The sequence below is a fragment of the Perca fluviatilis genome, chromosome 4 (genome assembly GCF_010015445.1).
Source record: "Perca fluviatilis chromosome 4, GENO_Pfluv_1.0, whole genome shotgun sequence".
NCBI classification, from domain to species: Eukaryota; Metazoa; Chordata; class Actinopteri; order Perciformes; family Percidae; genus Perca; species Perca fluviatilis.
Window position 1 is genome coordinate 36871072 of NC_053115.1, and position 16842 is coordinate 36887913.

The 16842-nt window shown below is 40.9% G+C and overlaps 1 protein-coding gene across 2 annotated transcripts in view; it reads right to left on the bottom strand.

Moving 5' to 3' along the window:
- The window catches only part of ptprga (protein tyrosine phosphatase receptor type Ga), a 538553-nt gene that overhangs the window by 121664 nt on the left and 400047 nt on the right, over positions 1-16842 (bottom strand). For both annotated transcript variants that reach the window (XM_039797848.1, XM_039797847.1), the window contains exon 7: positions 4069-4226. In XM_039797848.1, coding sequence (XP_039653782.1) covers positions 4069-4226 — 158 coding nt within the window. The remainder of the gene's footprint in view (positions 1-4068; positions 4227-16842) is intronic.

A 16842-nucleotide genomic window follows, 5' to 3' on the forward strand; every position in this document is an offset into this window, starting at 1 on the left:
ACAAGACTTTCACCCAGGAAACTGGTATTTGTTTTCTGGGAGTACTACTTTCGGAGGCCGGTGTTTTAATCCAAACCACAATCTTTTTTTCCAATCTTAACTACTCGTTTTGGTGTCAAACTTAACTGTAGTTGCTGCAGGACAGTCAACTTTTGTTGGCTAAACTCAACTGCAACGGCCTAACGATGCTCTGTAACGGCTCACAGTCACCTTTTCTCGGCTAAATTTGACTGTGAATACAGTTTAACTTAACTGTCACGTGACCAGCCACCGGTCGCTGTAATATCGTAAGATATCATACAAACCCGTTCATGAGAATGCGTTGCACTTTGGTGAACTGGCCACACAATCTTTTGCCCCATTGACAAATATCTCACAATGTGTCACTGTGTCGACAGTGCTGACCAACAAGAATGTTTCCCATCATCCAGTTTAATATAACCACACTGTTTATGTCCTCGTAACCATTTGGAAACTTTATAGATATTTACAGAGTAGCAGTTTTATTGAACGTGACGTTAAATAGGTGCAGTGATGGACAGCTTAGTCAACACTGATTTAAATATTGGGTGGAAAAAGCAGCCAGCAGACAGTATGTGTGTACAGACCTGTCATCCTGCCAATGAAGCAGGGTCATCACATGAAAACAAACAGGAACACATTTCACATCTATTTAGACTGAAATAAACTGACAAAGGAATAAACAGAATAGATGCAAATGAACACTATATATATATATATATATATATATATATATATATATATATATATATATTTATATATATATATATATTTGCAAATTTATTAAAAAAGAAAAACTGAAATATTACATGGTCATAAGTATTCAGAGCCTTTGCTCAGTGCTGCCACCACCATGTTTCACTGTTGGGATTATATTGGGCAGGTGATGAGCAGAGCCAGGTTTTCTCCACACCTACCACTTAGAATAACACCAAAAAGTTCAATCTTGGTCTCATCAGACCAGAGAATCTCATTTCTGATAGTCTTTGAGTCCTTCATGTGTTTTTTGGCAAACTCTATGCAGGCTTTCATATGTCTTGCACTGAGGAGAGGCTTCCGTCGGGCCACTCTGCCATAAAGCCACGACTGGTGGAGGGCTGCAGTGATAGTTGATTTTGTGGAACTTTCTCCCATCTCCCTACTGCATCTCTGGCGCTCAGCCACAGTGGTCTTTGGGTTCTTCTTTACCTCTCTCACCAAGGCTCTTCTCCCATGATTGCTCAGTTTGGCTGGACGGCGAGGTCTAGGAAGAGTTCTGGTCATCCCAAACTTCTTCCATTTAAGGATTATGGAGGCCACTGTGCTCTTAGGAACCTTGAGTGCTGCAGAAATTCTTTTGTAACCTTGGCCAGATCTGTGCCTTGCCACAATTCTGTCTCTGAGCTCCTTGGGCAGTTCCTTCAACCTCATGATTCTCATTTGCTCTGACATGCACTGTGAGCTGTAAGGTCTTATATAGACAGGTGTGTGCCTTTCCTAATCATGTCCAATCAGTTTAATTAAACACAGCAGGACTCCAATGAAGGAGTCGAACCATCTCAAGGAAGATCAGAAGAAAAGGACAGCATGTGAGTTAAATATGAGTGTCACAGCAAAGGGTCTGAATACTTATGACCATGTGATATTTCAGTTTTTCTTTTTTAATAAATTTGCAAAAATGTGTACATTTCTGTTTTTTGTTCTGTCAAGATGGGGTGCTGAGTGTACATTAATGAGAAATAAAATGAACTTTTTTGATTTTGGCAAATGGCTGCAATGAACCATTTAAAGGGGTCTGAATACTTTTGTGTGTGTATGAATTAGTGCATTACTTGTTTACATTTGAATAAAAGGCAACAACCTGTAATATATAACTGGCTACTTTCATGTGTAATTTTTAATTTAGGCCTTCAATCAAGTATAATCTGATCATAAAGGTCTGTCCCTTCAAAAAAGGTCAAGAGTTTGATTTATTATAGATTTATTATGTCAAGTGAAACCCCTTGAGATGTATCACCTCGTCTTCGAAGGGGGTCCCAAAACAAACAATCACAAGAAGAAAAAGAAAAAGAAAAGAAGGAACCACACTTGACACAAAAATGAGACTATCTACCTTATAACAAAAAGTGAGATAAAACCTCAGGATAGAGTCTAACTAAAATGGAAGGAGCCTATGTCTGTCTGTCCGTCTGTCTGTGTCTCTCGTCTGTCTGCCTGCCTGTCTGTCTGTCCTTTCAATTTTCTGCTGAGGACCCAAAGAAGTGCAGGGTCGAGTGTGAGCTCTTCAGGATATATATATATATATATATATAGGGAATTTCTGCCTTTAATCGTTAGGATAGCTCAAATATGAAAGGGGAGAGAGAGGGGGAAGACATGCAGAAAACCGTCACAGGTTGGCCTTGAAGCCTATACCTTTATTTATTAGTCCGTTATGTATACACTGGGTAGTCTATTCAGAGGGGACCACATTTAACTGTTACACCGCTGAATGGCATGCTAGGATATTGCTCGCTCATTTGCTCACTGCAGTACATTCAAGAACAGATGAAGAAAGAATTGAAGCAAACTCAAACATTTCAAGCACCAGCAACGTAAATTTTGTTCCTGGAAATAACCTTGTCTCAAATAGCTAGCTGTTGATAGCAAATGATGTGTATACTCTAGCATTGCTAGGGGACGCAACTATGTCATGGCGGGTGTATGGTTTGTTTTATTTGTCTGACTGTTTGTGTGTTGCAATGGATGGTTGATCTTGTTTTTTGATGTTATGCACTAATTTTAAACCAAACATGTAATTTTAATGACTATTTGAACTAGTATCGCCCTTCAAGGGGCTTGTGTTTGGTAAAATGTGCAAATACCTGTACTCTTCCTTTGCATACTTTTTGCTTATTGCAATAACTGGATGAAAGTGTAATTTCTTTGAAACACAGGGATCTATGGGAATTGTTGGAGGGTCTGGTAGAGATGCTGTTTTTTCAAGTCCCAGTGAAGTTGGATGCCTATGCTCTATCAAAATGTGTCTCAGCCAGTCACAGTCAGCTGTGGCGGTTGCTGCATCCTTGACCAGCATCAACTCAAGCTATGCTCAATCACCCATGGCAATCACCCAGGGGGCATCCAGATGCGTAACCACCTCAGCTGGTTCCTTTCAACGCAAAGGAGCAGCGGGTCAATTCTGAGTTCCGCACAGATGACGGAGCTTCTCTAAGGGAGACGCCAGCCACCCTCCTGAGGAAACCTATTTTGGCCGCTTGTACCCAGGATATAGTTGTTTGGGTCATAACCCAACCTTTATGACCATAGGTGAGGGTAGGAACGAAAATTGACCGATAGACCAAAAACTATGCCTTCCAGCTCAGCTCTCTTTTCGTCAAAATCGTGCGGTAATGCGAATGCAATACTGCCCCTGAAGCTTCAAGTCTTTGGCCAATCTCCCGGACACACCTCTCGCTTTGGCCATACAGGAATTGGATAGCCCTGAAAAGGGATCCCCCCTCACACCATCCTCCCGCAGCACCTCCCCGCAGGGACCTGGTCATACGCCATCTCCAGATGTACAAAACAAAACACATGCTCCCAGGCCCACTCCACGATCCTTGCGACAGTGCATAGCTGTTCCGTTGTTCCACGACCAGGATGGAATCCGCATTGTTCCTCTTCAATCAGAGGTTCGACTATCGGCCAAACCCTTTCCAGCACCTTGGAGTAGACTTTACCAGGGAGGCTGAGAAGTGTCATAACCGTGTAATTTGCACACACTCTATGGTTCCCCTTTCTGAATCATGGAAGCACCACCCTGAGCTGCCACTCCTTGGGCACTGTCCCAGACTTCCACGCAATGTGGAAGAGGCGTGTCATCAGAATTGTTGTGCATAAGTTTTCGTACGATACCATACAATAACCCGTTCTTGTCATGAGATAGCAGACCAAAATGTGGCTGCACTAAGGTTCCATACCTTTTTACCTAAACAATACATATGTGTAACATCTACCTTAATCAAATGAATGTAAATCACTGTAAACAGCAAGTGCAGTATTCTCCAGCTGCTTTTGTGTTCTCACCTGTTTGTAGGAGACATAGATAGGTCTGCTGAAGATGATCCACTCCACTACCTTACTGCAGGGCGGGGTGGTCAGAGAGCCAGTGTAGCGATAGTAACTTCCCAGCGCGGACGGCAGCAGGTCCTTCAGCACGAATGGCTCCAGGACAGTCTCTTTTTCTGAATGAGAGAGGTCAGGACAGATCAATATAACAACATCATCTACACAACACTCTTCATTTCACTGCAAACTACAGAGACCAGGCTTTCTGAAGCAGATCCAAGTGCTACTATTTCACAGCCTTTACGTTTATGCTATTGATTTAATTTGCATTGTGCCTGCTTCGTTCAATGTCCCCCTAGTGACAGACATAATTGCACTGAAAATCTATAATTATACCTCTCTTGGTGTTGGATGGCATACGCAATACAATCAATGCTATAACATCACATCTCCAAGCCCAAATGTTGACACAGGAGAATTTTTCACTGACTAACAATGTGAGCTCCCAAACAAAAATCATCGCTGAAATGAAGCACACTGTGGTGTGTGGAGAGGAAAGAAATAAGGCTGTTCATGAAATGATAAAACAGGGCTTCCAGCAAGAAAGTTTTTCCTTTTTTATATTACACCTTTATTAAGTGCAATCAAGATTCACCAGAAATGGGCATTTCCACCAAAAGAAATGGAGAAATCTGAAACACATTTATAGTATAGCTTCTATTAATTCCCTTTCTGTTAATTGTTAATCTGTTAGAATTACAGCTAATGATCTTTCCATGAAAGTAATATCCCTAAAATTATTTAAGCATTCTTCTACCGATGGAGGCTCAGGGTAGAACCATGAGTGTATTATGGTCTCATGCAAGTCTCCCTCTTTAAAAAATCCAGTTTGGTCATGATTAATTAGCTTGCCCACATACTGTATGTCTCAAGTCTGCTAACTAAAACTTTAGTAAATTCTGTCACTGACATTAGTGATGTATTTTGGTCATGATGAAAGGACCCCGTGTCTAGGGCAGAATTAATAGAATCTAAGAGCAATGGCCCGATAACATCCCATAATTCTAGGAACAGCTCCAGAAGCAGACCATCGAGGCCTGGCGGTTTTGCTCTTTGCATCATATTCAAAGCCTCTTTAAGTTCTAAGAGAGCAAGCACTACTTCAATGTATTCTGTGTCCTCATTTTTCAGTGACGCTATAATTTGAGCTCTGACAAAAAATATTTGATGAGCGTAAACAATCCAAAAGTAAAAAAAGTAACAGGTCCTGATGGAGTTTGGATTGAATTAATGGTGGAAAAATTATTCATTTGGTTTTATCATGGCAGCTAGAAGGGTCTACTTGAACTTTCACTCTCATTGTAATATGTAACTCTTGTACGGTGGATTATGAATTCAGCTTTAGCCTTGAGGAGATTATTTGATTAAAAAACGCTTTTGATCATATTTTAATGCCTGAGCACCTCAGGGCTGTGTTCTGAGCCCCCTGCTGTACTCCCTGTACACACATGACTGTGTAGCCATTTTTAACGCCAACACCATCATCAGGTTTGCTGACGACACAGCTGTGGTGGGTCTGATCACAGATAACAATGAAGGTATCAGGATAGTTTATATCCACGACGTTCCTCTTCCGGGATTGTTCCGGTGCCGCCGAAAATTTGCCGTATATCCTTCTTTACGGCAGGATGTCCTTTACCTTCCTCTTTCTTTGTGTTGCCGTTCTGAACATCGGTGGATTCATGGATTCAGGACTATGGTTGACTGCTCCTCGGATCTCTGCAGGGTAAATCCAGACCGCTAGCTAGACTATCTGTCCAATCTGAGTTTTCTGTTACACAACTAAAACAACTTTTTAACATACACATGTTCCACCAAAACAAGTTCCTTCCATCGCCCAAGACGATTGTGATTGGTTTAAAGAAATGCCAATATCCAGAGCAAGTTTTTCTCCCATTCCAGAATGCTGTGTGGACTAGCCAGACCCTCCATCGCAGCGCTGTAGAGGGTGGTCTGGCAATGCAAGACCAGTTCATGACTAAAAATGCAAAAGACAAAAAGACTGGGTAGCACTAACAGAAAGGTTAATCTCTGGGAAGCATTATTTAGCTCAGGGCTAAGGCTGGCATCAAAGCAAATCTCAGTGAGTTAGCATTACGACATCCGCAACATGTTTAATGAAAGTCTGACTGTTTGTTTTTAGCTATAGTCTCATGAACCAAAGTGTTGCATTAGCCAACAAGGAAACCCACTGACTAACAGCACTAGCTATTTTATTCCTCACCATCCCTGCTAAAATGCATTTAATAATAATTTTTTGCCCAAAATACAAATGGAAGTCAGGTGTGGTTGCTGCTGGGACATCCGGCAATGATGAATATTTTTGTCCAGTTGAAGGCGATGGAACTATATAGTCCAAATATTTGCTCTTGTCTTAGCGTTCTATTTTGCTGGCTCTTTAGCTGTTAATTGTTCCAGTGTTAACCAGCTCATTGCTAAATTTCATTTTGCAAAGTCATTTGATAATACAACATATTGAATGGTGCGGCTTTAAATGATGATTTTTAAATTAACCCTTGTATGGTGTTCGGGTCTGTGGGACCTGTTTTCAATGTTTGCTAAAAGAAAAATGATGCTATTTATTATTTCTTCTAACTCAAACTCACTGGCCTTGGCTCATTTTCTGTGAAGAACATAAAAAATAACTTATTTTCAATGACTGCACACGGTACACCCCCCCCTACACATAACTATTACATATGAGGTGTTCGGGTCTACTGGACCCGAGTATAATAATTGTGTAAAAATTGTAGGTGCTATGAAACTTAACTGTGTCCTCCTCATAACTGGGCCTGCTGCTTGTGTGTGTGTGTCTATGTGTCTGTGCGTCTCTGTGTGTGTCTGTGCGTCTGTATGTGTATGTGTGTCTGTGTGCGGGAATGTTGTCTTTCTGCACCTGCTATTCCCACACAAAGTTACAAAATTGTTACATTTCAAGCTCTTTAACTTGTTCTGATTAAGTTCTAAGAAATAAGCACCAATAATGATCAAAAATCTTGTTTCTATTTTTTTTTTACCTTTTTTATAATTGAATTTCCTTGTCTTCTCACAAAAAAGAAAATGATCATATGATCATAAATGTGATCTCATAGGGGTAAATGGCAAATATGAACCATAAATGATGTATATATCTTTGTTAATTGAGCTAAAGTAAACATCTGTTAAGTATTTTTACATAAAATGTCATGGCTGTATTGATTTAAATGCCTAATTAATGTGGTTGGTCCACCGGTCTGGTGGACCAACCACATTAATTAATTAATTAATCGGGAACATTGGCTATATAACATAAATATGAACACCACACAAGGGTTAAAATTAAAGTGACTCCTGAAGAGCACTAAATGAGGGTTGTATTCAGAGAAAGCTGCACAGCTGGAAAGAAAGCTGTCCATTAGATCTTAAAGGGGTGATAGAATGATTATATAGGGTATTTCACACTGTTCCTTATGGTCTCCTCATGGGGTATGTAACATTGGTTGGGCTGAAAATGGCCTGGTTGATATTTTACTGGCCCTTATGCATCCCTGTGTTTTGGCCCTATTTGTAACAAGAGCTTTTCTTCCAAATATGGTATGGTCATGAATATTTAGATGAGCTGCGCGCTGATTGGTTGAGCGACTTGCCATACGCAGACATTAGAGACGCGCGCTGATTGGTTGAGTGAATCCCCAATACACATAAATTAGAGAAGCGACAGAATCTCATATTCCAGACACTGCAATGTTTCATTACCAAATTCACTTCTGAGACTTTTTAAGCGAGAAATCAAGTATATAAAGCTGAAATATGGGCCGTTGTACAAAAATTGATGGCTAATTGCAAATTTGGTAAGACGCTCTGCCGGACTTTAGGAGCTCCACACAGTCCGACGGAAAGCGGCAGCCTGCTGGGCTCCATACCCAGGGCAAAGTCACCCTTTGTGGATACTGCATACGGGCCCCGCCGGCCAGCGCCGGCATAACTCTAATATATTTACGGAATTTTATTTGAATTGCGGCCACCCTTATATAACATCATTCCCCAATGTCTTATAAAGCTAACCGTTGTGTCCGATTTGATTTTAAGGCATTTTTATGAACGCTGGTCGCCTTTTGTGGACGACCAGCTGCTTGCTATATGTCCCATTCATTACAATGGGGAAATACCGCAGCTAGCTAGCTACACTTTTGGCATAACTATAGTATATTTACAGTTTGAATTTTGTCACGCCACTTATATAACATCTACCACAATGTCTTATAAAGCTAACCGTTGTGTCCGATTTGATTTTAAGGCATTTTTATGAACGGCAGGCGTCTTTTTAGGAGCCACCAGCTGCTTGCTATATGTCCCATTCATTACAATGGGGAAATACCGCAGCTAGCTAGCTACACTTTTGCCATAACTAAATTATATTTACAGTTTGAAATTCGTCAATACGCCACTTATATAACATCATTCCCCAATGTCTTATAAAGCTAACCGTTGTGTCCGATTTGATTTTAAGGCATTTTTATGAACGCTGGTACGCGTCTTTGTAGAACGAGCAGCTGCGTTATATGTCCCATTCATTACAATGGGGAAATACCGCAGCTAGCTAGCTACACTGTCGCCATAACTAAATTATATTTACAGTTTGAATTTCATCACCCACTTATACAACATCATTCCCCAATGTCTTATAAAGCTAACCGTTGTGTCCGATTTGATTTTAAGGCATTTTTATGAACGAAAGGCGTCTTTGTAGGATGCGCAGCTGCTTGCTATATGTCCCATTCATTACAATGGGGAAAATATCGCAGCTTGCTCACTTTCCGCATAACTAAAGTATATTTACAGTTTGAATTGTCGACACGGCATGAATATTACAGGTTCCTCAAGGTCTTACAAAGCTTAGCTAACACTTGTCCGATTTCGGATTTCAATTGAATGTATTTTTGTGAATGTCAGAGTTAGGAGGAGGCTAGCTAGCTCTCATTGATGGACTCCATCTCACCGCGGCTCTATCAATGAGACTCACGGACAAGAGGCGTTTATTTCCCCGATTGTTTGTTTAAATAACTCAACACACATACCCATTATAAGATTAACTGGAACCTGCGGGCTGCGGTAAAAGATTGCGGGCGTAACAAGCTCGCTGACACTGCGGTCAGGGCGGCGATGTAGCAACCCAGGCAGCACCAACACCTGCACTAAACTCCGACACACAGTCGGAGAAAATTAGCAATTAGCCATCCATTTTCGTAAAACGGCCCATATTTGAGCTTTATATGGTTGATTTCTCGCATAAAAAAGTTTCAGAAGTGAATTTTGTAATGGAATAGCAGAGATCTGCGTGACCTAGCTAGATTCAGAAAACTACCTGATCTCAGGTCAATTGTGTAGCCTATGTAAATGTTGGGGCGTGACCGTTCTCTTAATACACCCATGGGCTGACAAAGGTTCCGGTTTTTGGGAGGTTGACGTCAACTTCCAGCTTTGTTGGGATTCGACCGTTTTCAGCGGCAGTTTCAAAATATGAGATTTTCATAGTAAAGGGGTGTCAATGGGATTTTGAGCTTCTATGTATGTCCTATTTACCCACCGAACTGTCCTCATTCAACTATGACAGGGTAAAATCGGTTTTGCATTCTATCACCCCTTTAAAAACAAATCAAAACATTACCTGTTTCTGCCTTTTGAGGAAACCATTTACATTACCTGGTGCAACATAAAACTTTTCATAAGATTGTCATATTTAGGATTGGATATCAGTCATTGGCATTTGGCAGAGTAGAGGTAGTGCAAGTTCAATGATATAAAATTAATTAAAAGGTACTCATCATTTTAATCAACTCGTCATCATTAATCGGCCTCAGTGAGGAGGAAGAGGAGAGGAAGGAGAGAGTGTGACAGGAGGAGGGTGGAGTTGTCATCAGGGTGAAGAAGGAGGAGGAAGTGAATTATGAAGCACAAGGAAAGGTGTGGGAGGAAGGGTTGAAAAAAGAATCTGGCAACAAAGGGAGAGAAATTATAATAAGAGATGAGAAGAAGGGGAGGAGGGGATGGCATTCGATCCACTGTTCCGATGAAAACATATGAGGAAGGAGGGTGACAGGAATGGAAATAAAGGGTGAGGAAGTGTGTACGAGTGTCTGGGGCACGGGGTGATGCGTGCAGCGTGGCGGGTCACTTGACAGAATGGCGAGGGGCAGAGGGGTCTTCATCGACGACAGATAGAACCGCTGGCCCCCCCTCCCTACATCCACCTCTTCCTCTGACTCCCCCTCCCTCCATTGTTTCTCCACCCTTCTGCTGACAAGCCTTGTCTCCCGCTGCCTCCCCGACGCCGAGTTCAGAGATGTATTTTCAGCTCCGTCGAATCTGCGCGACAGAGCGAGCCAGGGAAGGAGGAAGAGCCGGATCCAAGAGAGGGGGTGTTGATAGCAATGCAGTGGGGGTTGGTTGGGTATACTTGGGGAATTGAGGATAACATGAGAGGCTTTCGGATCTGAATTAGTACTCTCAAGAACCAAACACTACTTTGACATGTCTCGCTTCAAACACAATATTCAGGAAACGTCTAAACATACGAGACACAAACTTTCTCGCTCTTGTATATGCCCTGTGCCACATTCTAGCATACATTGCCTTAAAAAGAGAAAAAGGATGAAGATTTGGCGAGGCAGCTCGTGCAGTGACGGCCTGTGGGTCCTTTTTTCTCCTGCCGGCACCAGCGGTTGAGGCAGCAGCGGCGGTGGTGGAGAAATGCCCAGAAACATTAATTGGAGCAGAGTGAGGCTGCAATGACACGGCAAGTAGTTTAAGCTCCGAGCCTCCTGCGATGCGTCACAAAAGCTGTCCACTCATCTAATCGTCCATTAGCTTTCTTAGTCACTCAAGTCTTTATATTTTATTGCACGGCATGGAGATAGCACACATATTTAGTGCACAGTCGCATATGGGAGGCACTGAAGGACCTTGTGACTGATAATTGATGCAGATATTGATCTACATTTGGGACATAATTGTACTGTCTTGGTCCAGCAGTGATCTGAAGAACTGTAAAACTGACAAAAACAAGAGTGAAGTGGCACAGAAGAGTGGCCAAATCACATGTTTTTTTTGCATGTGACACTTCATTGCATTGTTGTTTGGAAGATCATTGCAGTTTGGGTTAACCAATGCCACTTTTGGTTTGACTGCAGTGCAACAAGTCTTCCAAACTAAATGACAATACAGGTAACCAAATGACCTGTATGAGAGTTTTCTGATCTAGCAGCCCTATCAGCCAGACAACATTGTTTGTCACTGCCTTCCAAAACACAACAAGCATTAACTCAAGGTCCAGTTGCTAGCTTTTTCTGGAGCTTTCAACCACATGTGACTTTGACACTGGGGACCACATTTTGCAACCAGTCAACGTTTCTAGAAACCATAATCACCAGCTTTCTCTAAACTTATATAGGTCGAGTGTTAAAGCTATTTTTGAGATAACTCAAGTTAGATTTGCTACTGGTAACTAAACTACCTGACCATATTCTCTGAGACCACAATATGTAATTGAAAACTCTGGAACAAGCTAGCAAGTAGACCTTGAGTTGAAATTTTTGACAAAGTACTATTTCCAATACCCCTTTTCCACCAAAATTAGAAAAATAGGTGACAGAGTCCTTTCCCATTGCCAGTAGACAAGTATGTCATAGCGATGTGCATCATAGCATCGCAGGAAAAGGGGCTGTGACTACTGCAGAGTCATTTGTCTAGGGAATGAATGCTGATTGTAACCTTTCCCACAAAAGACAAAAGCCAGATGTTAGTGGATGTTAGTTGTTTTTTTGACCTGTGGGAAATTAGGTGAGAGAGAAGAGTGAACTTTCACATTCTATAGTTGGTTAAGGGTAGGAACTGGTCATGGTTAAATCAAACAAATTTAGGAGACAGGATGCAGACCACATCATTTTCAGCATTCAAAACAATGACCAATGCAGTGATTTCCTGGTGAGGACAGTATCCCAAATGTCAAACTGCATGTCAAACAACTACTGGTCTCCAAACAGTTGCTTAAGGTGAAGTCACATTAGCCACAATTACCCAGCACTCAGGCTGGAAATATGACATGAAGTCACCATTTTCATGGTTGTCACAAATATCTGTCACAGCCATCCAAAACTGTAAACCGTGTGTGAAAGCAATGAAATGCTTTGAATTCTGCTAGTGAAATACATGGGAGATGAATATTTTGTCAATTAATTTCCTGTGTTACAGTTTCCCTGTTATTTGTTCATGGTTATGATATACCCGTGTTCTTTCTGTGTTCTCTGTTTTGTTTTCCTAGTTCCATCCATCAGTTTCCCCAATTTACTTTGTAGTCTCTGTTTCTCCTGTGTCATGTCTTGTTTGACTTCCTGCCTTGTGTGTTTTCCCGCCTTTTTGATTGTCTGCCCCCTCCCTTATGTGTTCCACCTGTCCCTCAGCCCTCATGTCAGCCCTCGTTACTACCCTTGTTACCTTGTGCTTTCTTTGTCTGTTGTACGATCATGTGTCTTTTCCTGCATCTATCCCTTGGGCTTTCTCTGTGCAGTTTATTCCTACAGTGGTTTGGTTATTCTTGTTTTCAGTTTTTGTAGTGTATGGGCTTTTGTTTGGATTTCTTTTGCCAGTCTTTTGACCTGTCTGCTTCACACCTTTTGTTTATAAGCCGTTTTTATTTTTAATCCTGACAGAATATTCACAGGACTGAAGTGTAATGGGACCGCACCTGACTGGATTAGTTTGAACTTTAATTAGCCATGCCAATGTCCATCTGCGGTAAAAGTGAATTCAAAGGGTCAGCTTTTGTGGGTTTTCAAACAGGAAGAGACAGATGGAGTTTTGTGATATTCAGACAGTGTTAGATCATAATGCAAATAAATGAAGGGAACAACAAAAGAGTGAAACCGTATCTGTTGTGTGGGATCCTTTTCAGGTTTTTCGGTACGATCTTGTAAAATGTCCCTCCTGTGAGCAGCGTCTGCCCAACTGCAATAGCATCTCATCAATAATGATCTGTGTTTGTTTATTCCTTGAGAAAAGTTCTTGAAAATGAAACCCTTTTGAATTCCAAAACATTAAAACAAATCCTTTCCTCAACAAAAAATCCCAACAACACTCTTTAATATAATCCTTTTACTAAATAAATACTACCCATCATTTCCCAAAACTACGATATGAAAATGTTTATAAAAGCCTGTATTGTGAAACAAGTTGATAATGTGTCATAGCTAATACAGCTGGCATACAGGCCGGTAGTTAGACTGGAATGTACAGTACGTCATCAGTGTATTGTAGTGTAAAAAAGTGTATTTGGAGTGGAGTAAGTTTAGAGCAAGAATGGGAAAATTACAATATGCATGCAAAGAACATGGCAGTTAAAAAATGCTCGTACGTGTTTCCAATGCTCCTGTAATTCAAAGGAGGGAAATTGAATTGGCAGACAGCTAAAGAAGAGCAGATTGGTTTCTTTGTGATAAACTTTTTAGTGAATTTGTCACATGAAAATCGTACACAAGGTACCATGGATATGGAGAAACAGCATTTAACACAAACTATATGTATCACCATTACATTCTGTCTACATTTTATAAGTGACACATGTCTGTGCAAAGAAATGTGGATTGAAAAGAATACCAATGAGGACATCCCAAGCCGGTACAGTGGATTCCCACACTTTCGGAATTACAGTTAATGATCTTTCTATGAAAGCAATATCCTTAAAATTATTTAAGGATTCTTCTATTGATGGAGGCTCAGGGTAGAACCATGAGTGTATTATGGTCTCATGCAAGTCTCCCTCTTTAAAAAATCCAGTTTGGTCATGATTAATTAGCTTGCCCACATATGTCTTAAGTCTTCTAACTAAAACTTTAGTAAATTCTGTTACTGACATTAGGGATGTATTTTGGTCATGATGAAAGGACCCCGTGTCTAGGGCATAATTAATAGAATCTAAGAGCAATGGCCCGATAACATCCCATAATTCTAGGAACAGCTCCAGAGGCAGACCATCGATGCCTGGCAATTTTGTTCAAAGCCTCTTTAAGTTCTAAGAAGGCAAGCACTACTTCAATGTATTCTGTGTCCTCATTATTCAATGAAGCTATAATTTGAGCTCTGACAAAAAAAAAAATGTATGAGCGTAAACAATCCAAAAGTAAAAAAAGAAAATTTGGGTAACAGGTCCTGATGGAGTTTGGATTAAATTAATGGTGGGAAAATTATTCATTTTGTTTTATCATGGCAGCTAGAAGGGTCTACTTGAACTTTCACTCTCATTGTAATATGTAACTCTTGTACGGTGGATTATGAATTCAGCTTTAGCCTTGAGCAGATTATTTGATTAAAATTTCTGAGCCAAGTGAGTTGAGTGAGTTGAGGGATTTTGGTCAGAGATCTGACGCTTTTGATCAGATTTTAGGGCTGTGTTCTGAGCCCCCTGCTGTACTCCCTGTACACACATGACTGTGTAGCCATTTTTAATGCCAACACCATCATCAGGTTTGCTGACGAAAAAGCTTTGGTGGGCCTGATCACAGACAACAATGAAGGTGTTAGGATAGTTTATATCCACGACGTTCCTCTTCCGGGATTGCTACAGTGCCGCCGGAAATTCGCCAGATATCCTTCTTTACGGCAGGATGTCCTTTACCTTCCTCTTTCTTTGTGTTGGCGTTCTAAACATCGGTGGATTTATGAGGACTATTGTTAACTGCTCCTCAGATCTCTGCAGGGTAAATCCAGACAGCTAGCTAGACTATCTGTCCAATCTGAGTTTGCTGTTTCACGACTAAAACAACTTTTGAACGTACACATGTTCCACCAAAACAAGTTCCTTCCCGAGGCTATGTTGCAGAGGCACCGTTATTGCATAAGCGCCCAAGAAGATTGTGATTGGTTTAAAGAAATGGCAATAAACCAGAGCACGTTTTTCTCCCATCGCGGAATGCTGTGTGGACTAGCCAGACCCTCCGCCGCAGCGCTGTGTAGGAAGGTCTGGCAATGCAAGACTATTATGAAGATCTCTGTGATCCCAAACTTTCCTTAACCTTAACCGACGTTTACAGAATCATCATCTAAAATCATTTTTCTGTCTGGTGATAGATTTGTATTGTCTCAGGATTAACGGGCCGATACCTTCCTGTGCTGCAAGAATCTAATCTCCTCACCGCTGGTTTCTTCTTCCCAATACAAGTTTCTCTTGACTCACTCATGCTATTGAAGGATAGATGAGAATAATGACGGGCTGTTGTTGGTGATCATCATCATAAGGGAAAAAAAGGAACGTGGGCCAATAAATTATAAGCATCTAATTAATATCTACAATATTTACAATAACCATTCCACATGAAGGATCAGTAATCAATTCAGGCCTGCACTCTTATTTACTAAATAAAAATAGTGTGGAAATTGTAAATGTTTTCTTCTTCTATTTGACCCTTTTTTGGAGGGCATTACACTTTCATGCATGGCTGATAATGATTAATATTCCATATCAGACAGACCCTGTTAGCAGCCTAAAATAAGTGCTGGTGTCAGAATGAATTAGGTGTTTGTTTGCCTCTGGGTTACCATGAGCACACAACCATTAAGCATCTATAATGAAAGAGTGTAAATACAGTAGTGTCATAACTGCTTTTTCCTTGTTTTCTGAACTCCGGAACAGTGCTGCTTTTTGGAGAAAGTGAGTCCTAGAAAAGTCTTACAGGGACAGTGACACATGTTGCTGAGATATTTCAGTTCTAAATCTGTTCTAAAGTGTTCAAGAACTGTTCAAAGAATAAAAGAACCAGGGACTTATTTATCTGCACTGCAGTTAGATTGCTTCATTTGCACATGAGATGAGGTGGCATTTTGTGTCTGGATGAGAACTTTGTATTTTGCAGTGATAAGCGGATTTTTACTGCAACACTGAGCTTGTGACTTTATATCCAGTCTTATCAAGAGATGGAGCATGTTGGGGTATATACTGTGTGGATTTATTAGGATTTCATTTGTGTTTTAAGTTTTTTGTGAGTGCCTTGCTCAAGAACACCTTGGCAGTGCCCAGGAGGTGAACTGGCATCTCTCCAGCTACCAGTCCACACTCCGTACTCCGGTTCCCAACCCAACTCCCTACAGACTGAGCTACTGCCACCCCACTAGCTTAAGCATTTGTGTGCCTGAAATGTTAGGTTACATTCCAAGAACAACGCATAGCCTACTGTAATGTGTACAGTGTACAGACTGTAGAGCTGCTAACCTGTGTCTGTCTCCAGGGGCTAATATTGTTTTGGTCACCCCAGGTGCCACCTAAAAATCCTGAGTTGGAGGGACACCAGCCATTTCATACACTTTTTACATATTTTGTTTTAGTGTGCTTCAAGAGTAACTAAAAGGACTAATTTGACAATGCAAGTTATGCTTGCTTCCAGAGAGTTACAGCGAAAACACATTGCACACTGATGCGCCACGAATAGCCGCGAAGCAGAGATTCGCGCCTGGCCATTTATACCAGACGCACACAGTGTCGGGAAAGTTCACTTTCTACATGAACTAGTTCAAAGTTCAGTTCACAAATTTTAAAATGAACTAGTTCAGTTCATAGTTCATACTTCAAAATGTTGAACTAAGTTCACAGTTCCAAAAATGAACTAATTCATAGTTCTTTTTTTCCATATGTTGCTGCGAGCTATTATTTTTAAAAAGTATTGCCACAGCCGATATAGAACCACAAACAGCAATTATTTTATCAGT